The following is a 24,384-nucleotide window of genomic DNA, read 5'->3' as shown; positions in this document are numbered from 1 at the left end:
TAATAAAAAAATAAAAAAAATTGATTTTTAATATCATATATATATAAAAATGCAATTTAAAGCAAGTGAATTAATCAATAAATCATTCTTGCACATTTAAACCAGTTTCAAGTTAAATGCCATTACATTTGTCACAAGTGTCTTAAAACAATTTGCCACGTGTCGTACGTTAGTTGCACATTATACGATGCAAAACAAAACATGCAGAAATTTGATATTGCCAAGTTTTAACAAAATTGTTATGACAATTGATTCCGTGAGTGGGCAAAATTATTATTCACAATGTTATGCTTTATAAAAGTGATAAATTGACAATTTCTATAATTTATTAAATTTGCCTAAATGTAAATTTCAACCTTGTAAAATTCGATCGAATCATAATAAATAATTATTAATTTAATTAATAATAATAATAAATTTTTGAGGAATATTTATGCGTTTTATCTAATTTTGAAATTTCTTTATGAAAATTTTTAATATTTTATTTTTTGTTTTTCTGTAGAAAAAAAAAGAAATGAAAAAATAAAAAAAAAAATTCCTTAATGATTACAACTAAATGTAAAATTGCAATTTTCTTATTACATAAATAATATATTCATTATGTGAACAATGTCCACGTGTAATAAATATATGACACTAATTCATTATTACATCACACTTTTGACATTGTACTCAACAATTTTTTTTTTCTCTCTCTCTTGTTTCAGGAAAGAAGTTGCGAGATTCAACACATAACTATATAGAAGAGGACAAGATGGAATACATTTATCGATTGACCTATATTGGGAATTGTCTACGGCGCCAGTGATAAAAAAAAAAAAATAATTTCATTCTAAAAATATGAAATTTTTGCTAAATTGAAAATTATTAGAAATTCGTAGAAATCAATATTGAAATCTAAAAATTTTACCTAAAGAAAATTAGATTATCTATATTTGAATTACAAAAAATAAAATATACCTCTCAAGAGGGAATTTTGTTAATTTTGATATTAAAAATTATTACAAAGGATTAATAAATATTTAAAATTAATGAATTATTATAGAAAATTATAATATAGAAAATGACGAATAGAGAAATTACTGTTTGTATAATTTGAAAAAGGAATTTGTAAGCCCCTGTCTCAGGTAATATTGCAATGTCACAAATCATCCCGAAAGGTTTATACAACGATTTACGACCTGAATTTTGAAATCATGAAGAAATTTATGTCTTCTTGTGAGGAAAAAAGAAAAAAAAAAAAAATAAAAGTAAAGCCTGGCCTGACCTAACCAACCTAAAATCAATGGCAGCCCTGCGCGCTGGAACAAGAGGGAAAGGGCTCTTGCGGTACTATCCAATCGCGTTCTGCATGTGCAAATGTTGAGGAAGGACATGAGCACCTGCTTCGCCTGACATGCTGAGCTCAGAATACAATAGAAGAACAGCTCTTTATCCATAACGTTTCAACCTCGTTCCCCCTTTTCATTTTTTTTTTTTTTTTTTGCATTCTTCCATCAATTATTTTTCATTTCCCCATTTTATTCCCCTTACTCTCTAAATCTGAATTAGTAAAAATGTTTGCTAATTTGAATTAGTGACTCACTTTTTGCTTCTGAATTAGTTAAATTTTACTAATTGTTAGTAAATGTTACTAATAAATTAGTAAAATTTAACTAATTCAGAAGCAAAAAGTGAGTCACTAATTCAAATTAGTAAACATTTTTACTAATTCAAATTTAGAGAGTAAAAAATCAGATACAGGAAATAAAAAAATTTTTCAAAAATAAATACCAAAATTTAATAAATATTTATCGTAGAAACAATTAGCAAATAAATATATGTATTCTCTTTCACTAATAAAGGCACATCTTTTTGCGTGGAAATTAAATTCTATTTTTGAAATCAAAAGAGCTTATACATATGGGATGCAAAGTGAACGTGTGTTATTTTCGAGCGAAGAGGTAGTTAATCTGACCCCGTGACCTATCTGCTGAGACAAATGGTTCCGATCTATTTGCAGATGCGTATAAATGAGAGTTCAGGTCAAATATTATGATATCCAAGTGTGAGTGTATATGAATAAAGCTTTAAAAAAAAAAAAAAAACATTTCGATGGTAAATTTTTTTAATGCAATGAACCATTGAATCATTATATTTATAACTGCATTCACTGACTGACCTTTTATAATCTTGCGACTTGGAGAGAAAACAGAAATAATAGCTCATAATATTAAAATTATTCTTCATTTTTTTTTTAATTAGCACTATTTTTCTCCAAAATAAATTTTAATTACATTTTCTCGAAATATAAAAATAAAACAAAAATTTAATAATTTTAATTAATATTTTTTTTCGTATAATAAAAATAATTTTCGCAAACAAAATTAATAAGCATTGAGAAAAAGAAAAGAGGAAAAAGGGGTTAATTTTTTTTTTTTTATTTTCCATTGATCACAGAACAAATTTCTCAATGGAAAAATATATTTAATAATTACACACTTCTTTGTAGGAAAAAAAAAAAAAAAGAGGAAAAAAGCCAGATTAAACTACTACTTTCACATAAGGAAGCGGTCAAGGTTGACTGAAAGCATTATATTATACAAAGATTAAAGAAGATTGTAAAATGAGCAATGAGAATTTTTCTATACTAGAGTGGTGAAAAATTTCTTTTTTTTGGGAAAAAATAAACAAGATTAAGATTGTGCGAGTGGGTTGAAAAGCCAGTAAAGCAATTGAAATTCACGTTTCGTGTGTACATTTGAAAAAATATTGATTTTAGTTATAATCAGACAAGCCAGAGGAATATTGAGGTTTTTAAGTATACTACGCTCGTGAAAAATCAGGTAAAAGAATTGAGATTAAAGTTTCGCCAAAACCAGGTAAAGGACTCGAAAGTCGTATACAAGTCTGATGCAATCGTTGTTCCTTTCACTGATGGTAAAAGAGGGCTGCTCGTTTATTGTGTCCACTATATCAGAGGCACTTGCAATTTCTCGGTAAAGTTTACGAGGGACAAAAAAAAAAAAAAAAAAAATTTGCCGGATAATTATTATTTCAATAATCTTACGTCATTTCGATTTTCTATAGATTTTTCAAAAATTTTGCCACTATTTGACACTTTAATCTTTTTGTCACTGATTTAAAAAAAAAATTTTAAATTAAATAATAAATAATTGCATTATTATGTTTTTTTACGTATAAAATATTTATTTGTATTACATAATTATTATTTAATTCAAATAAATGATATTTGTTTCAAATATATAAATTTTAGTTCAAATACAATTTATTTAATTGAAATAAAAAATAATTTGGTCAAGTAAATATTTATTTGATAATAGTCAAGTAATCGCTTATTTATTATTATTATTATTATTATTATTATTGGATTGAAATAATTGGTTAACTTGACTAATATCAAATAAATATTTACTTGAACCAAATAATTTTTATTTGAATTAAATAAACTGTATATGAAGCAATAATTTCTCTATTTGAAACAAATACAATTTAATTGGCTCAAATAATTATTATTTGATACAATTAAATATTTTTTTGATAATAGTTAAGTAACCGATTATTTGAATCAAATAAATATTTTTTCAGTGTAATTTGAAAAGAAAATGTTATTATTTTCAATAAAACGTATTTCTAGGAAAAATTTGAATATGTGAAAAGTAGTTAATGTTAAATTATGCTAAATTTTAGCAATTTGATTAATTATTTTTGAATTAATTAATTAATTTTGCAATAATTATTTTAATTATTTTTGTTTTGAATTTTTTAATTAGTAAAATTTCAGTGAAAATTAGTGATTTTTATTGAAAATCAATGAAATTTTATTTTAATTAAATAAATTTTTATTTAAACTAATAATTTCTATATTTGAAACAAATACCATTTAATTGACTCAAAATATATTTGGTTCAAATAAATATATTATATTTAAATAAAATTTATTTAATGCAAATAAAAATTATTTAGTTCCAGTAAATTTTAGAAGCAAACTTTTGAATTGAAAATTTCCAAAAATTATAATTTTCGTATTTTTTTTTTTTTTTAGAAATTTGATATTTTTCCAGTACTTTTCATAAAATTCCCTGATTTTTCTCTAATCCGTGACAACTTTGTAAACAAATTTTTCGTTTATTTCAACTTAGCGACTGATTTGATATACTTCTTCATCGATTCAGATTTAGGAAAGACAAATATTGTACATTTTACAACCCATTTTTGTCATATCTATACCATTCGAAACGAAATAACAAAATCAATACCAATCTAATAGAAAAAAAATCAAAATCAAACCAACTAGAATGAAATCAACACGGAGAAAAATGGAAAAACGAATAAAGTAACTTTTACTAATTTAAAAATAAAACTTGAATTGTCCGTAGTTTCTGCGCATTTCTGCCAATTTTTACTCCAAAAACAGTTGAATTTACTCCGAAAATAGTAAAAATTTACTTCTGAAATAGTAAAAATTATTCCGGAAATAGTAAATTTTACTATTACTGTAGTAAAAATTACCAGAAACTGCGGACAGTTCCGGTGTTATTTTTAAAGTAGTAAAAGTTACTTTATTTCCGGAAAAATTTTAAACACAAAAAATTAAAAGGCATTAAAAAAAGCTGCAACGCTTATTATTTTAATTCAATTTTGCTTATTTTAATCCATTTTGGTATTAAAATAAACAAAATTGGATTAAAATAATAAGCGTTGCGTTTTTATTTCTTCGAATTTTTATTTGCTCGAATTTTCATTTAACATAATGGGCATTTAAAAGAATTTTTATTGGGTAGAATTTCATTGAGAAGAATTTTCATTCAGATGAATTTTCATTTGTTCGAATTATTATTTGATATATAATTTCCATATAATCGATTTTTCATACTACAGAATTTTTACTTAACCGACAAATCATTTAATAGAATTTCTAATTGATAGAATTTTCATTTGACCGAATTTTCAAATGGCCGAACAAACAATCGACAGAAAGATTTTGGCGCGATTTTTAAAATCAACCAATCACAATTTTATGGATAATTTTTTATTGGTTTATTTTAAAAATCGCGCCGAAATCTTTCTGTCGATTGTTTGTTCGGCCATTTGAAAATTCGGACAAATGAAAATTCTATCAATTAGAAATTCTATTAAATGATTTGTCGCGGTTAAGTAAAAATTCTGTAGTATGAAAAATCGATTATATGGAAATTATATCAAATAATAATTCGAACAAATGAAAATTCATCTGAATGAAAATTCTTCTCAATGAAATTCTACCCAATAAAATTTTTTTTAAATGCCTATTATGTTAAATGAAAATTTGAGCAAATAAAAATTCGAAGACATAAAAATTCTGTGAGTTGAATTTTCCGTTATATAAAAATTCTGCAATATAGAAAATCGGATTGATGAAAATTATGCCAAATGCTATTTCAAACAAATAAAAATTAGGCTCAAAACTAATTAGGACAAATAAATTTCGATAAAATGTAAATTATGACTAATGATTTTTAGAACATAATCATGCGTCCCGAAAATTGCCAGAAATACGCAGAAACTGCGGACAGTTTCGGTGTTACTTTTAAAGTAGTAAAAGTTACTTTATTCATTTTTCCATGTTTTCTCCGTGTAATACAAATCTAACAGAATCAAAATCGAACCAACAAGAACGAAATCATCTCAAAATGAACGGATTACAGAAACCGGATGACAATCATACATCAGCAGATGTATTAAGCATCAAAAGTGTTAAATACGAAGCCCTGGATTCTTGAAACCTTTAGTATCAATGACCCAGTGACCTTCTCTTATCTCTCTCTTTCTCTCGACTTACTAGCTGCCGCTGTAATGATGCGGTACTGCGGCGGCGCCTGTTGATGCTGTGTTTGCTGATTTTGATGTTGATGATGTCCAATATTAATAGTAAGTTGATGTTGTGCATGATTAAGATGATTCAAATGTCCTCCATGTGGACTTGGTGGCGGTGGTGGTTGATGATTATGTGGATGCACGTGATTATGAGCATGAGGTGGTGCCATTTGTTGTGCGGCAGGATTTTGGGGATGCGGCGACAGGTGATGAGGTCCTCCACAATGTGGCAGTAGGCAGTGCATAGACGCGATGCCCACTGCGCCATCTTTCGTAACACCATATCGAGAAACCATATTTCCACAATTTTCAACCCTTCTTGAACGTGAGATTGTCAACCAGTCACGGGGCACCATTGCTCCATACTGATTTTTATCTCTAAGGCAATACTGTTACTAAATTCCACCATTCCTAAATTTTATACATTCTTTAAAAATTTTTTCCATTTCTTTTCATTTGTTGTAATTTTTTTCAATTTCTAATTCCATTGAAAATGAATGTTAGAGCGTTGTATCGATTAGATGGTTTAATCGAGTGTTTTCCTGTGTAGAGGGCGAGGAACGAAGAAATACAATAACTTTTTTTTTTGGCACATTCACACAAAAAAAAAAAAAAAAGAACTGCAAAAGCAGTAAGCACTATTTAAAAACACTAGGGAGTCAAAAACGTAAATTTTATGTTATCACGCACCAATGGGGTAGGGGGGGAGGAAATAAATTTTGCGCGCGTGTTTGTATTTAAAAACGCAATTGTTAGACAACAGTAGTTCGTGGATAACTCCGAGGATTTCAGGTGGATGGACTATAGCTTGTCCGTGCCAAAATCGATATTTAAGACTCGACGGGCGTCCTGATCCCTCTTCCACCTCCACTATTCTTGTTTCCTTGCTCACTGCAAAACGTCATAGGCCATGCCAAGAAAAATGCACACAAACATTTTAATATATTTGAAATCTATTTTCACGAAAATAATTCTAACTTACTATAGGCCACTTTAAATAAAAACACACACACACATATACACAGAGAAATTCTTGATGAATGCTGCTGTCAGACTGGAGAGAAAAAAAAAATACTCGTCTCGGCGCCAAATACCTTCGTCAAGTAAAAATGTAACTTCTTTGTGTATGTTAAAACTTTGTTGTTTTTTTCCTTTTATATTTGCGTGACTTTCTTTCTTTCTTTAAGACAGTGTTTTTGGCTTAAAATAGTGGAAGTTTTTGTTGTTATTTTCTTTTGATTTGTTTAAAACGAAGGGGTTCTCTCTTTTTTTTTCTCTCTTGATAATATTTCAAGAAGGTGAAAGGCACCAGAAAGTGCGGTAGGCGACGCCTACTTGGACTAGAAGGTTGAGTTTTCTTATCACAAGACTTTTTTCTTTTTTTTTTTTTTTTATTTCATTCACTGTTTGTAGGGAAAAAAGCGTGCAAACGAGTTACGGCGTTCCCTTTAGCAGGGACGCAAAGTAGACTGATGCAGGTCGGCCCTCCGCGCACGACCTACGAACCGACCCCTACCCGAACAATTCTGCAACTACCAGCTTTCAGGGCCGTAAATTCAAAGTTCCATATAATTTTCATTACACGAGGAACAAAATTTTTTGCCAATTTTTAATATGCAAAAACAAATTTTGAACAAATTAAAATTAAGATTTTAAAAATTACAGAAACTAATTCTGTTTCATTTCCCGCGGATTATAGAAGAATAATAATCTTTTATGATAATTGTGGAATGCGAATTAGTCAAGGATGAATGACAATGGAAAAGTGAAATCAGTCAAGCAGATTAGATGAATATGAAACCGTTTTGTTATGTCTCAAGGCCGAAATGCTAATGAAAAACAAAAGAGGGTTATCGGTTTTTTTTTTTTTTAGATAAAAAAAAGAACCTCTTTTTCTAATTGTAATATGTATTTTCGAAAGATTCGTCGGAAGGTGAAAACAAAAAATTTGAACGAGAAAAAAAAATAACAACCTTGAATACAAAAGAACGTGAGAAATTATGTAATCACTCGCATATTTTGGTAAATCAAGTGACGTGCATGGTGGACAAGTCTGCGTAAAATCGCATGCGCAATAAACGACAAGATCTCCATAGACAGGCGTGGATGCTGGAGTAAGAAATTAAAATCACATATCCTATATATAATTAATGGATCAAATATTTTTAAATACTCTATTATTTCCTATATACAAGGTTGTTGATAAAATTCCAAAAGGAAAAAATTGGAAATAAATTAATTTTTATATATATATATATATTTATGAAAGATGTGCATAACTAATGTTGCATATTTTAACTTTAACGATTTAAGAAGGCGTATAAGAATGTTTGGTCGATCGTTTCAAGGACTAAAATAAGGGCTTGGATAAATAAAAAAAAAAATACCAACGAAAATTCTAACAAAATGACAATTTTTTTCGATGAAATATATTTAGGTCAAAACGGTTTTTACGCATTGCAAATAAAAAAAAATTCTTCAAACACGCAAATTGATTCTTAAAAGCATTTGTTATCAAGTTCTTATCTTATCAATTTAGAGCAGCAATAGTAAAGGATTTATCGACTTCTCATAAAAACCGGTGGCGAAAAGTTTGCATGCACTTTAAGAAAAAATTACAATTACAAAAAAATCATTTCTATAGCCACTTTTTATTTTAAAAATTAGTATATCACATATGTAATATTTACTTTTCGTTTAGAATTTGAAGAAACATTTGCTTTGAAAAAAAAAAATTCTTAAAGGCAACATGTCCATAGTTCTTCCTAATAGAAAAAAGCATGTATTTCAAAATGGGAACTAGTTTCTGATCAAATAATACTGAAAATTAGTAGGGTTCATATATTAATTTTCAGTACTATTTGGTTAGAAACTAGTTTCATATACAATAGTACGAAGTTTTACCCATTTTGAAATGCATGCTTTTTTCTATTATAGAAGGAATTATGGACATGTTGCCTTTTGCAGAATTAAGAATTTTTTTTTCTATTTCAAAGCAAATGTTTTCAAAATGAGAAATTCTTATTGAAAACTAATGTATTACATATAAATGTGGATGTATTTTTTTCCTCCATTTGAAGTTTTCTGTCCCTGACCGAGGTTTACGGACAAGGCAACAAGTTCGAGGCAGTGAATCGACTCGACGTGACGAAAGACAGGGCGTTGTCCGTCACTAGCTCAACTTGAATGCCAGGCTCGAGTAGTATTTGTAGATTCACGACTGTCTACAATTCTAGAGAAGGAGCTATGTTTCTGTCTAGGGTAGGTTAGGTAACCCAGTTTCACCGGTGCACCAGGCCAGCCTGCAGTATATACCGTGGTCGATCGATACCTATATGTACTTCCACACCAGCCTAGATCCACTCATCATCTAGGCTAGGCGCAAGAAGGGGTTGCATGACCTACTTTTCCCTTTAAATTTCGCCCACTTTTCACACACACACCCCTTTTTCAATTTTTTATTTTTTGCCTCTCTACAATTCCAATAATTCACGCAAATTTCAAAAATAGAACACATTTCGAAGTTCACGATCCCTTTTTTTCCATCAACCGTACAAGGCTTGACTAAATTGTCAAGATGATAAAAAGGGGGGAAAAAAAAGAAGGGCTAAGAAGAAGAAAGAGACTCTCCCTTCTTGAAAGTGAAAAAAAAAATTCTCCCAGGGGATCGTTTGAGGCCGTGCAACAAAAGCAGAAACGTCTTCGACGAGTTCGCAACGAAAGAAAGGAGAAATGGAATCAGACTTGTAACCTCAAGCAACCTTCGGACGACCCGGTTCAAACACACTTCGTCCAGACAGTCGCAGGGGGAGGTTCAAAGACCTCACACGAAAACATGGCTGCTGACTCATACGGATTTATTAAGAAAATCGTTCTTTTCGTCGACACACACACACACATTCAGAGATGAACGAACTTTCCGTTCTGTCGAAACACCCGAACATTAACCTCACTAGTCAATACCTTGACCTTCAGAGAGATATTTATTTTCCAAATCTCTTCGAATTGTTAAAATTTTGATGTTGAAAAATCACTAATAAAGAATTTATATTATTTTTTTCGGCCTTTTTTTTTAGGTATTTTTATTCGTCCGAAATTGCAAACGGATAAACAAACAATCGACAGACAAATTTTGGCGCGATTTTTAAAATTATCCAATCAGAAATTGTTAGGAAAATCGTGAATTTTAAAAATCGCGCCAAAATTTTTCTGCTGATTATTTATTCGGACATTTTCAATTTCGGACAAATAGAAATTCGGCGTTTTAACAATTCTGACGAATTCTTTACTCCAGAAATAGTAAAATTTACTATTACCGCAATAATTCTTACTATTTCAGGAGTAAATTTTACTATTTCTGAAATAAAAATTGCCCCTTTTTCAGTTTTTCTTTTAATTATCCAATAACACCAAAAATTAGAGCCTGAACTTCTAAACAGAGAATAAAATTCGGAAATAAAATTTTCCTACGGATAAAAACTTAAGATAAAATCTTATTTCCAAATAGAATTATTCCGCATTCTCTCTAAAAATTATATTCACGAAAGGGAAATAAAAATAGAAGTTTCTTTCACATACACAAGGGAGAGATGAGAAAAGGGGAGAGAGAAAGAGAGAGAGAAGCGCAAAAAAAAAAGTCGTTAGAGCCGTGGGCTGCGACAGGAGGAATTAGGGGAGAGAATATAGACGAAATATGGTTCAGGTCGAAGCTTTGAACGATGCTGAGCCGTTGACCTTGGGGTAATGGCACGAAGACCTCGTGGTAGTACGTACTTTGTGGTTGTTAGTATATAGAAGTGTTTTTCGTGGGTGTAAGAGAGGTGTGTTTGATATATAGGGGGTTAAACATTAAATATAAGCTAAATCCAAAGAGGGGGAGAGAAGAGAGAGAAAAAAAAGGGGGAGCAGAGAGCAACGAATGTCTCGCCTGATGAAAATGGGAGGCGAATCAGAAGGGAGGGTCGATATTTACCGGCCTTCCTCTCTCTCTCTCTCTTTCTTCTATATAAGGGCAATGACCTACCACCCTAACCTCTTCGCAATTTCCACCCTTATCATCAGTCTTATATACATGATTCCATGTGCGTGAGATACATTCGTCCCATCATCCCCCCCCCTCTTTGAACTTAACAATGGAGTCTTTGCCTAGGCTCAATATATCACCCGGAAACGAAAATACTGGGAAAAAAAAATAATGTCCAAAAAATTATTTTTCGGAAAATCCCTCTCGATATACGTATTAAAATAATTATAGCAGAAAAATTATAAAAGAGATTCTGCAAGGATATTATGCAAGAGTAATGTTTATGTGACAAAGGAATAAATGGACGACCTTCAGCATCAGGAAATATTATACAGAGAGAAAAAAAAGGCAATTCGAATGAATATATATATGTTAGAAATAATTCAATCTATTTTTGCAGTATTTATGAATATTAATTATTATAATTATAATTTTATTATTATAATTATTATAATTATAATAATTATAATCTACTATAATAAAAAAATTAAATTATTGATCTAAATTTATCAAACAGGGAAAAAAAAAATCTCCACCTGGAATAACGTTAACTTTCTCTGGAACAGCGATATATTTCTCTAGATTAGCGAAAAGTTTCTCTGTTTTAGTGAAACGTATCGCTGTTTAAGATTTTTTTGTCCGAATGAAAATTATTTCGTTCAAGTAAATATTTATTTAATACTCAAGTAAGGGATTTGAATCAAATTTTTTTTTTCAATGTAGAAAAAAAGTATATCAATAAAAGAGGCAAAAAAACAGTTTTTTTGCACCCTTTGGGAAATATTTTTTGTTTATTTAATTTTTGATTAATTCACTATTATTTATATATATTTATAAACAGTTGGGAGTTATGAAAGCGTTTCTAAGTGAAAGTTTATATATATATATATAAGGTTATTGCCCACAAATTGTCCCATTTTTCCATTTTTTTTAAGCAATTTATAAACTTCCTTATCTCGAGTAGACACAATTTAAGAAAATAGAAAAATTATAAAAATACAACAAAAAATAAGAAAACAAAATCAACTCCAAAATAAAACCAATAAAAAATAATGTAATTTCGTCTATTTTCCATATGTCGTTTTAAACAATAGAATAATTCCTTCTGAAAGATTCAGGTCAAAAGCTTAGAAATCAGTCGTGAGTCTCCATCTAGCGAGTGAATAGTTTACAAGAACGTTGGGATCTTGGCTGATAAATAGAGAACCGTGACGAATGACGATTACCATTCAAATTAACAGAAAACTCTTTAATTACATTCTTACATTGTCATTTCCGGTTCGGAAAAAAGAAACTATTTTTTTACTATTAATTTGTAATTGAGGAAAAAAAAAAGTGCAAAAAAATTTGTCAATAGGAGCCGAAAAAGAAAAAATAAAGAAGAGGAAACCAATTTATCAACATCATTGAAGGAATGTGTAAAAAATAATAAATGCAGTTATAGAGATGAGAATGAGACTAAGGCGGAAATGATCATCTACTGACTCTGCTAATATCTACTCTTTGTTAGTATGCAAAAAAAAAAAAAGCACGTGGTGATACCGACAAATATCAAATTACAAAAACATAAAAACAATGCTAAACATTTTTTTTTCAAAACTATTTTCCCTATTTAAAACTTATGTAAATTTTTTACAAATTTCAGGTAAATCTCTTTTTTCCTTTATATAAGTGAAAGTAAAAGTATAACTTTTTTCAATAAAAAAAAATTTACAGATAAGAGCCTTCAAATACAAATTGAGATAATATTCGCAACTGAACCTGTTATCTCCTTTTCCTTTAATTATATGTATATTTTTTTCACGTAAGAGGAAAACGACTTATTCAACAAAAAAAAAAATTTAATTTCCTTAAAAAAAATGAAATACCTGATATCAAAATAAAATATAGGAAATATCTTTTTTTCCCTGATTTATTTTCATACTGTCCCTATACAAAAACAGTTTTTTTTTATAAAGAGAAAGAAAGAAAGAAATTCGGAAAAAAATTCCCAATTTAAAGAATATAAAGAAACATCTCGAAAAATGGTTAAAATTTAATTTTTCTCTTTAAGGATTTTTCTAACTAGTTTATGGAAAAAAATTAGTTTCTTCAAATATTGTCTCTCAGTGACGAGTATTGCGGATAAAAATTCAAGTGAGTGGAATTCCTAACTGTTATTTCTATACCTATATTTTTTTTTTTTACAAAAAAGTCCGTTCCTCAAGTTTAATTCCTTTTTTTATTTTCATTTACTAAATTTGCAAAAAAAAATTTTTTGAATCAAAAATGCAAATTAATAATTTAAATAAAACAACAAAGTATTATGTAAATCTAAACTGCGTATAAAAAAAAAGAAAATCAATAATTTTAAGTAATCATCTTCAATAATAACAGTTGATAATATCGATAGTTACTAAAATTACGCTACATATATATAGAGATACGAGAGAGAGAATTAACTCTCGCATGGTATGTAACTCATCGCAATAGTCTATAGAGAAAGTTTCTGTCAGTTGTGGTCTCTCAGTATAATGAATGACTTTACACTAACAATGAGCTACTTATATTGCAACACGTGTTTACGTATTTTTTTTTTAATTAAAAATAAATCTTCCTGCTATTTTTATTCATAACTTCAAAACAGGTCAAAATATATATGAGTCATTTTATTAATCTTTTTTTTCATTAATTAAATTTAAATTTTATATTTCATGTATTTAATTAAAAAAATTAAAAAAATAATAAATAAAAAAGAAAAATAGAGAAGAATTTTGAACTGTTTTTGCGAGGTCAAAGACGGCCTTGGAGACTATTTCAAAACTAAGAAGTGAACGTGCATTTAGCTATATACTATATAGATATAGTAAAAAAATGAATAGTCACCTCGCATCGCAATATTTTATGTAAAAACTCCATTTTCTACTATATATTATAAGGCCCATGGCAATGAGGTTATGAGACTAATAAAAAAAAAAAAAAGAAAAAAAAATATGGCTTTATCATAAGAAAAATTCGACCAACCAAACCTGTAGAATACTTTCTATCAGGAAATCGGCAGAACCCGCTATACCTCACCTGTACAAACCAGTGTTTTATATACCTATGCACACGTGCTAAATGTCAAAACGATAAAATTTATCAACACAAAAGATTCTCAAATAACTCAATTCTATTTTTTTTTCAAATATGTTTTCAATAACTAATCTAATTAATACATTAAAAGAAAAATTTATCTGATTCAAATAAATTATTATTTATTCAATTCTAGTCGATTTATATTATCAAATATTTATTATTTTTATTAGTTATTGAATTTTTTTTTCAAATAAAGAAATTATTGCTCCAAATATTTGAATATAAAAATTATTTGGTTCAAGTGAATATTTATTTTTATAAATTTTGTAAGTTATTAGGCCAAATATTTCCTCTTAATATGATTTATTTTACGTTATTTTTTTTTTTTTTATAACGACGTTTCGGCAACTACCGCTACCCTTATCAAATTATATTAAAATATTACTGAAAAAAATTTGTTTAACATTATAAAAATGAATAAATAAATAATTTGTCAATAATTATTTTCTAACATCGAAAAAAAGCAATTAAATATTGTACTAGTTATAAAAAAAAAAAACAATAACGTGAAATAAATCATATTAAGGGGAAATATTTGGCCTAATAACTTACAAAATTTATAAAAATAAATATTCACTTGAACCAAATAATTTTTATATTCAAATATTTGGAGCAGTAATTTCTTTATTTGAAACAAAATTCGATAATTAATAAAAATAATAAATATTTGATAATATAAATCGATTAGAATTGAATAAATAATAATTTATTTGAATCAGATAAATTTTTCTTTCAGTGTATTAATTAGATTTTCAGTTATTGAAAACATATTCTAATTTTTTTTTCAAATATGTTTTCAATAACTGAAAATCTAATTAATACACAAAAAGAAAAATTTATCTGATTCAAATAAATTATTATTTATTCAATTCAAAAAATAATTATTTTCTAACATCAAAATGAAGCAATTAAATATTGTACTCACTTGTTATAAAAAAATAAATAAAAATAACGTAAAATAAATCATATTAAGAGGAAATATTTGGCCTAATAACTTACAAAATTTATAAAATTTGATTCCTCAATTATAAATTACTACAATTAAATATTTATTTTTATTTAATATGGGGGGGCATTCAATGGGAAATTTTCATTTAAAATTTTTTTTTTGTCCGAAACATTTTTTTTCGAAATCTATATATGAAAAATAAGGAAATACGTATTTTTTAATTTTTTTATTTGATGAAAATGAAGGAAGTTATGATTTTTTGAAATTTAACGTCAACGAAGAAAGTGTGTTTTTGAAAAATTTTTTAATCTATTGTACTAAGAAATTAAAAATTATGCTGTATATGAAATTTGTTCATTTTTTCTCAAATTTTTCAAATATATGCTCAAAAATAACGTACCTATAACAGAAACAACAAAAAAGTTGAAATTAAACTTATAAAGTGAGTTTTCTCAAAAGAGACACTTTCGATTTTTAATTTTTTTTTTTTTTTTGCATTACAATCTCTGATGACAAAATTTTTTCCCCAATCTGCGAAAGTAAGTATTTTTAGTTTTTAAATTACTATTTACAATTTTTAAGCTTGACGCAACGATTTTTAGTATGTTTTTATGAAAATTAAAAAAAAAACAAATGAATGTTAATGGAAAAAGGTTATATTTGTAGAAAAAATGCTTAAATTCTGTGAGTCGTACTAAAAAAATTATAAATAGTAATTTAAAAACTAAAAATACCACTTTCGCAGATAGGGGAAAAAATTTTTCAATCATCAGAGATTGTAATGCAAAAAAAAAAAAAATTAAAAATCGAAAGTGTCTCTTTTGAGAAAACACTCACTTTATAAGTTTAATTTCAACTTTTTTGTTGTTTCTGTTATAGGTACGTTATTTTTGAGCACATATTTGAAAAATTTGAGAAAAAATGAACAAATTTCATATATAGTATAATTTTTAATTTCTTAGTACAATAGATTAAAAAATGTTCCAAAAACACACTTTCTTCGTTGACGTTAAATTTCAAAAAATCATAACTTCCTTCATTTTCATAAAAATTTTTTCATAAAAAAATACGTATTTCCTTATTTTTCATATAGATTTCTAAAAAAAATGTTTCGGACAAAAAAAAATTTTCAATGAAAATTTCCCATAGAATGCCCCATATATATATTTTATTTTCAAATAATTATCGAATTTCGTTTCAAATAAAGAAATTATTGATCCAAATATTTTGAATGAAATAAAAATTATTTATATTTTTTTAATAAAATAATTATTTGAAATTTTTCTTTTCAATATAAAAATTTTCAATTCAGGTAAATAAACTTATTTTTTTTCGAGAAAAAAAAAAATTAACAGGAAGTGATGTGCAAGCTTTGGCTCATAAATTCGTGCCGCATTACTGACAAGAACGCACCAGATTCTGTCATGATCGAAGTATTACAATTTTCCTATTCCACTTTGTAAAAAATAAAACCCAAGAATCAAAACAGAATGTCGTTTGAAAAAAAAAAATATTACAATAATAAAAATAAGAAAGTGCGCGACAACTTCAAAGGATGTTATGTTAATAAATTTAACCTCGTTCGCGAGCATAGAAGATACTCTCTCAAGAGTGTATATAACTTCATCTCTATACGAACTACTAGGTAACAACTTTAATTAACGTGAATTAAGTAACACTATGTAAAATCATCGAGAAGAAAAGAAGACGTTTTCCTATACCAAAAAAAAAAAAAAAAAATGCAAGTCACAAATGAATTAAAAATTACAAAACAATTTTCCCCTGGAAAAACAAATCATTCTGAACGAATCAAAAGACCCGGATTTCTTTTTATTTCGATAACATTTTTATCTTCTCACACTTTCTCTCTTTCGCCATATGAAATATCTCAATTGTAAATCATTAACAAAAACCGACAAAATAACAAAAGTTCCTCTAAATCGAAAACGATATTTTAGTCCCTATTTTCCACTAATAGTAAAATGTAATAAAAATTTTTTTTTTTTAAATTGTCGAAAATTTTTTTTTCTAATCAGTTAATTCTTAATTTTTCTTCTTCTTTGAATCAAACGGAGTTTATAAGAATTTAAAGAGGTTGTTAAGTCGAGCGTAACGTAACCGTAAAGCAAAAGCATCGTCCAAGTAAAGTACGGTTAGTTTCTCTCCGGATGTACGATGGCCTCCTTCTCGCGAGCGGCCTTGCTTGGAATGTACATTTTCCGCAGGTTCTGTTTGGTTTCGATTCGATTCGAATCAATGCACCACCTTTCACCCACGTTTTGCAATAATATGTCAACTGTATTAACGATTTTATCAACCCTAGAAAGAGAGAGAGAGAGAGAGATAGACTACGCACTTCCATATACAAATATACATATACCTAGGGGTTTAATAATATTGTCAATTTATTCAATCAATAATACGTACTCCAAAACCGCCATTCTCAATTAACAACCTATTATTCACCGCCTATTTCATTTCCGCTGCAATGCTCAAATTAATTTCTCCATGTTCATATATATATAATGAAACTAGAAATAGTTATGATCATTAATTGATATATGTGTGTACATAATCGTATTAAAACGGTAAAATGAAAATAGAATTCAAAATTAATTACTTCCTGTTTCGTGAAATTATTTTATAAAAAGAATTTTAAAAAAAAATTGCTAAATATTATAAACGGCTATACAATCGAGACTTAAGGTCTCATTAAATAGGAACGAAGAGTACATATATTTAGAAGGTTATCGATTATTATCTAACAAAAAATAAAGTTGCATCAAAATATCTATATATTCAAAACTCAAAACTAATTTACAAATTTTCAAACGAGAACAAAAAAATTAGATCTAAAATTAGATTAAAATAAAAAGTATTTGAAAACTTTTGCGAACTCATAAATTTGAAATGGAGAGGAGAAAAAAGAATTTTTCCAGACAGGGAAAATTCAAATGTCTGGAGCCTTCAAAAGGAAAAATTAAATTATCTTCACATCCTATTTAGAAGGAAAAAAAAAAACAGTAACAATTAGGAGATAATTCTTTATTAAAAACCCATTAACTAATCACCAGACACAATTCATTAAAACAAAATTAGAACCAGACACAAAAAAAAAATAATCTATTTTCAAAACTAAATCTAAAAATAAATAACCAATTTTCTACCCCTAGGAAAGAATTATCTCTATACACCATATTGGAAAAAAAAAAAATTCTCATCTCAAGACACGTGTTTCGACCGTGGACCCATCTCAAAAACATCAAGCCATCAAAACCACGTGACAAAATCTTTCAGACATTCTCTCACCTTCTTTATAACCAAAGATCTACGCGACATCTTCTCAAAACGCTCCGAATTAAATCCGATTTGCAAAAAGAAAAAGAAAACCACTTTGACCTTTAATCAAAAACTAATCAAAAAAATATTTTTTAAAAAATTTTCAGAACTAATAATAACCTTAAAGAGGAATTTAGAAATACTCACCCATGGCAGTCGACATATTCGTTTAGATTTCCTCCTCTTCAATATCCAAAAAAAAAAAAAAAAAAAAAAAAAAACAATGCCTGATAATTAACAACTACACTTTTTCATCATTGATTCTTGTCCCTTCTACGCCACGTGTTTTTTTCTTCTCAAAAAAGAAAGTTTCACATTGATAAAAAAATTTTCCCTATTTCTTCAGAAAAAATGTATAAAAATTGTTTATTTGGGAAATTCCCCCTCTTTTTTTTTTTTTTTTTGCCTCACACCAATGGGAAGTGAAAAGAACGCTCGCTTTAGAAATTATATAACCTCACTAATAGTTGGCGCAACCCAAAGTGCGTGGGCCGGATAGTACTCCAAATAAAACCCAGAATTTTTCCACTGCCAAAAACAAAATTTTTTTCCAAACTGAATTCAATCGAAAAATTAATTTTTCACTTTTTTTTTGGAAAATTTTCTCCCACCCCCCTTTTTTTTGAAACTATTTTTTTTTTCTAATTTTTTTCCCTTAAATTTTCATATTTTTACAAAAATTGTAAATAATTCACCAAAAATTTTGAAATAAATAAGCCGGTAATCCAGATAGCTTTCTTACCAAATTGAATATCAGAGAGCTAACATATGCTGTGGATCGTCAAAAGCCATGCTTTTCCGAAATAAGAAGATAAAAAAGTGAGGTCAACACTGTTTTTTTTTTTTTTTTTTTTCTTTTCAAGAATGACACAAACACAAACACACAGACACCAAGGCCGATGCCTTCTGCGAGGAAGTGAAAGACCTGGGTTACGAGGAAAGTCTCGTCAGATGGTTCGATAAAAGAGCTATTAAACACTACAACACGGGGCAACGAAAAAAAAAAAAAAAAACCCGGTCACGTGTATTGAATTCTATAATTCACCTTTAAAATCACCGTTCTTCATCGATAAATGAAGATATTAAAAATTTCTAATTTATATTCCAAACAAATTTCACGTGATTAATAGTAATATGTTTAAAAAAAAACAAAAAAAAATGATAAATTTGATATAAGAAAATTGTGTACCGTGTGGCTTGATTGCCACATGTACACCGACTACGTGCGATCGCCAGTCGAACAACAACTTCGGTTGTTTCCGTTAAATTTCGTATCGTCAGTAAAATGCTGCAAGAGTTTCATCTTTCTCCTATATACCGACCCGGAGCCACAATGATAATTTTTTTTGCACATTTAAAAAAAAAGGACCCAATTTGCAATAATCAAAACATACCCTCTTATCATTGTATTAAAGCAAAAATTGTTTTTCAAATTATTCAAAAATTAAGAAAAATTTAGTAATACAAAAATAAATCATACAGTGAAAAAAATATTTATTTTATTCAAATATTTATTTCTATTAAATTATTTATTATTTGAACCAAAATAAAATTTGTTTCAAACAAAAATTATTGATTCGAATAGTTTATTTAATTTAAAAAAAAAATTATTTGATTTAAATAAAAATTATTTGATCCAAATAAATATTTATTTCATAATAGCTATTGAATATAACTGTAGTAGCTATATATGACTATTTGAATCAAATAAATTTTTTTTTATTTACCTAAACTTCTCAACGATCAAATGAATAAATCATTTTTTTGGTCTATATATATTTTTTTAAATTACTACAAATAAAAAATAGTTTCATTTCACCAAAATTTAATTTTCATTTAACAGAATTTTTTTTTTTTAAACGAATTTCATCGTATTTTTATCCCTAACGATTGCTGGGAAAAAAAATTTATTTGATTCAAATAATTAGATATTTGACTATTATCGAAATAACTATATTTATTTCTATTCTCTAAATCTGAATTAGATAAAAATAACAAATTCTTAGTAAAATATTTTGTCAGAGTTTTTGTTTCGGTAAAAAAAAAACAAACTAATTATTATTAAAAAAAGTAATTAATTTTTAGAAAGAAAAATAACTAAAAAAAAATAACAAATTATTAGTAACTAATTTTTTAGAAAGAAAAATAGCTGTAAAAAATAACAAATTCTTACAATTAGTAAAATTTACCTGACTTTTCGTTTCAGAAAAAAAAAAATTATTAGTAAAAAAAAAGTAATTAATTTTTAGAAAGAAAAATAACTAAAAAAAATAACAAATTATTAGTATCTAATTTTTTAGAAAGAAAAATAGCTGGAAAAAATAACAAATTCTTACAATTAGTCAAATTTACCTGACTTTTTGTTTCAGAAAAAAAAGTAACTAATTTTGGGAAACAAAAAAAACTGAAACAATTATTCAAATTCGACTAATTAAATTAGTTACCAATTTAAGTTGTCATAACCAAAAAATGAATTTATAATAATTATTTGTTTATCTAAATGATTAGCAAACATATATTTGAATCATTCCATGATTATTTGCTATTTTAGTTATTTTTAACTAATTCAAACTAAAAAATTATCAAATAAATTACTTCTGGGCCGAAAGGTTGAAGCTTAATAAATTATATATTATTTAATTCAATTATATTTAAAAATAATTAAAAATTTCTTATTAAAAACAAAAAAACACAACTCCTAAAGTTAAATAATTTCAAATAGGGCTATATTATAAAATATTTTAAAAATCTGCAGAAAGAATGTTTCCTCTGAATTTTGGCTTTATCACTATCGTTTTGTTGAGGCTTATCAGTGAGAGTTACAGATAAGCACTATATACCAGTACACGTTAATAGTAGCGTTTCTAAGGCTCGAGGGTATAGAAGAAAGAAAATGATTTAAATGATTACATAAAATGTTTGACTTCCGGTTCTCCTCTATTGCCGGAGGACACTATACTTTCGTAACAGAACTAAAGAGAGTAAATTGTTGTTTTTGTGTATTGTCACGGAAATATTAAAAAAAAAAATAAAAACATTCCATTCAAATTGTTATCTCCTTTGTAAAAAAAAAATGTTCCAAAAAAATACAGTAAAAGTACTTCAAATTAAATACAAATTCTTTGCGAAGAATGCAAATAAATTATTTAAAAATCAAAGCTACGATTAAACAAAATTCTGCCAAGAAAAAAAAGGAGAAATAATTACTCAACAAATGTCACTTTCTATGCACCTGTTTACCATCGAGAAGATATCGTGCATGAATCATTCTAGACTTGATGAAAACAACCTTATGGAGCAACAAAACCTTATTCGTTAAAAACCATTCGAAGGACGAGACAACTAAATCAAATTATTTACTCTTATCCAGAGCTATTGAAAAAAAATGACATCATAAATTATTCTTGAAATGAGATTGTCATTTTCTGAGAAAACAAAAATTAATTTCTAATTTCAAATAGCTATCGCCCCTTATGGAGAAGAAAAAAAAAAATCATCCTCTAAATGATATATCAGTTAATCTTTCAAATATCAAGAATAGTAATCAAAGAATGCAAACAAAGACAACAAAATAATATATCTACATCCGTCAGGAAGTTCAAAATTAAAAAAATAAATATTTTTCCGAAAAAAAAATTAGTTGAATCACAAATTATTTTTACGTTAAAATAAAATTCACTATAAAAATTCTTTCTATATTTAAAAAAAAAAAAACATTCCCTTTACTTGTTCTCTAATTTTTTTTATTAATTCTTTTTCAATTTCTCTTTAATTTTCAATTATTTTTATATTTGACATTTTTTTTTTTCACTCTAAAAGCACATGCTTTACAAGTAGTCTAATTAGAGAACTAGATAAAGAACCACGTGTCTCATGCATGCTGGTATTATTTCAATGCAAAGTTCAAACTGGTGACTGACTTCTACATAATAATTATTATAATTTAATTCATTGGGATCGTACATTTATACTCAATCTTAATACTGAATAGACAAAAAAAAAAAGGATACTTTCCCTCGTTTTAATATAATGGCGAATTAAAAGAATATATTTCGAAAAAAAAAAATTTTTTGATAATAAAAGAAAATTCACCTTCTTTAATTATTATTAAATTATCCATTTATCTCACTTATTTTCGTTACTAATTTATTAATTTCAAAAAACTTCTGTAAAATTCTAGAAAATTATACACTGATCTGAGATCGGGGCGTGGAAGACAGCGCCGACCTAACCTAAAAATTTGGAGCACGCTTAGCGACAGACGAGAATATTGCCGATAAATGATATTAAATGGAGAGAAACCTTATTAATTATGAAAAATAAGATTTAAAATATTAAGAAAATTAAAAAAAAAAAGAAAAACACTCACCAGCATGCGGCACAAAACGTTGATTAGCAGCAACTACGGTATTATATTGCGGCGAATGAGTCACGCCGGTTTGATTGACGTTCACGTTGACGACGTGCGATGCTTGATGTAGTTGTTGCTGTTGGGGATGATGTTGCTGTTGATGATGATGGGGCATATGATGGTGTTTATTGCCCTTTCCCGGCATGCTCATCGCAGGCGTTCGCCTCCTTTCGAGCTGATAACTTGCCTTCCGGGACTCACCGAGGTCCACATAGAGACGTGGATTCTCAAACGGAACTCTTACATTTACAACACCTTCCAGTCACTAATTTAATCAATTAAATACTAACAGTTTTTTTTTATTTACTTGAAATGTTCAATTACACATATGAGGGAGGCGTTTTTATAATTAAAAATAGACTTACTTTTTCGAAAGGCGGCAAGAAGACGCGCGCGGTTATCTATCTCTTTTCAATTTCCACCTTTCCTTTCAATTTTGTATCTTCTGTTTCTTTCTTGCACAATCACCGCCGTCCACTGTTTCCCTCTTGTTTCACGCCTTCACTCAACACGAATAGCTCGCACGACGCGGCCTCGCTAAATCTGCAAATTCAACCAAACAATTATTTGTCATTAGCGGCGTAAATTATTTGACACGTTTTTATTTTTTTACACAAATCAAAAAGAAACCAACAATTTTCACAGTCAATGAATTAACCGAAGCACGCCTTATGACGGTGGGATTCGTAATCATATATATATATCTTCCTTTCTTGTCTAATCTTTTTCTTTAGCGGTTCTCTTTGTCGCACTAAGCTGCGCAATAAACCAAAGTAAAAGTCACTGCGCAGCCTAGAAGGCGCTGCAATCAGCCATTTAAGACCGTATCAAGAATTTTTTAAAAAGGGGGCTTGGACAAAAAAATATTTTTCGATATTATAAAAAAAAAAAAAATTTTTGCAAACAATTTTTTTTCCAAATTTTTTAAAATAAAAATTAAAAATTTCAGAAACTAAATTAAATAATAATATAATAAATTGTTAATCTTTCGGACTGGAAGTACCTTGGAAACAGATGCAATGACCTGCATACTGTATTTTATAGTCTAGTCTAAGAACCTTGTCCTCAAACACGCAAATTTAATTAAATTACAAATATAACAAGGAATTTGAATCAGAATATAAGAACATTTTATCTAATTTTTTTAAATATTATTTTCCTTTAAGGTATATAATAAAAAATTCTAATTAAATTTTGTAAAAATTACTCCATTTAAAAATTACTAATTTCAATAGTTTTATTAACTATAAACCTTTGCAAAAATTCAAAATATCCGTTAAAAAAAATTGTCATTTTTTTTAATTTGACTCATTAAAACTTTAAAAAAAAATTCTCTAATTATTTTTAAAATTTTCATAAATCTACAATTTTTTATATCAATTTAGTTGTTTAACACAAAAAAAGAATTACAACCAGAAATATTAAATTTTCAGCCATTTTGATTTTCGCGAGAATGAAAAGACGCAACTATTGTGTTTAATCGTAAAATTGCGTAAAAATTAATAATTCGAAAATATAATTAATATTCTATGTAAAATTAAATATCGAATACTTTTTCATTTGCAGTATACTTTGTATATATTCAACTCGAAATAAACAAAATTAATGTAAAATTCTAGAATTTTTAATGACCAACGGTTTTTCCCCCACGTCTTAGAATTATAGGTTAGAAAATTCCAATGCTATATA

At 27.5% G+C, this 24,384-nt stretch overlaps 1 protein-coding gene across 2 annotated transcripts in view; it reads right to left on the bottom strand.

The window, feature by feature from the left end:
• The window catches only part of LOC127284721 (eukaryotic translation initiation factor 4 gamma 3-like), a 53,440-nt gene extending 30,058 nt beyond the window's left edge, over positions 1-23,382 (bottom strand). The window contains exon 1 of one of the 2 annotated variants that reach the window (XM_051310344.1): positions 22,654-23,382. In XM_051310344.1, the coding sequence (XP_051166301.1) occupies positions 22,654-22,846 (193 nt within the window). In that variant the 5' untranslated portion in view covers positions 22,847-23,382. Of the gene's footprint in view, positions 1-5,821; positions 6,228-22,653 lie in introns of those variants that run through there. The other variant, XM_051310343.1, reaches the window with a different exon arrangement.
• Between the last annotated feature and the right edge of the window lie 1,002 nt (positions 23,383-24,384).

This window comes from Leptopilina boulardi, unplaced genomic scaffold, assembly GCF_019393585.1.
Source record: "Leptopilina boulardi isolate dan_hultmark-lab unplaced genomic scaffold, ZJU_Lbou_2.1 LbouV2_325, whole genome shotgun sequence".
NCBI classification, from domain to species: Eukaryota; Metazoa; Arthropoda; class Insecta; order Hymenoptera; family Figitidae; genus Leptopilina; species Leptopilina boulardi.
This window is presented reverse-complemented; position numbering and strand designations above follow the sequence as displayed.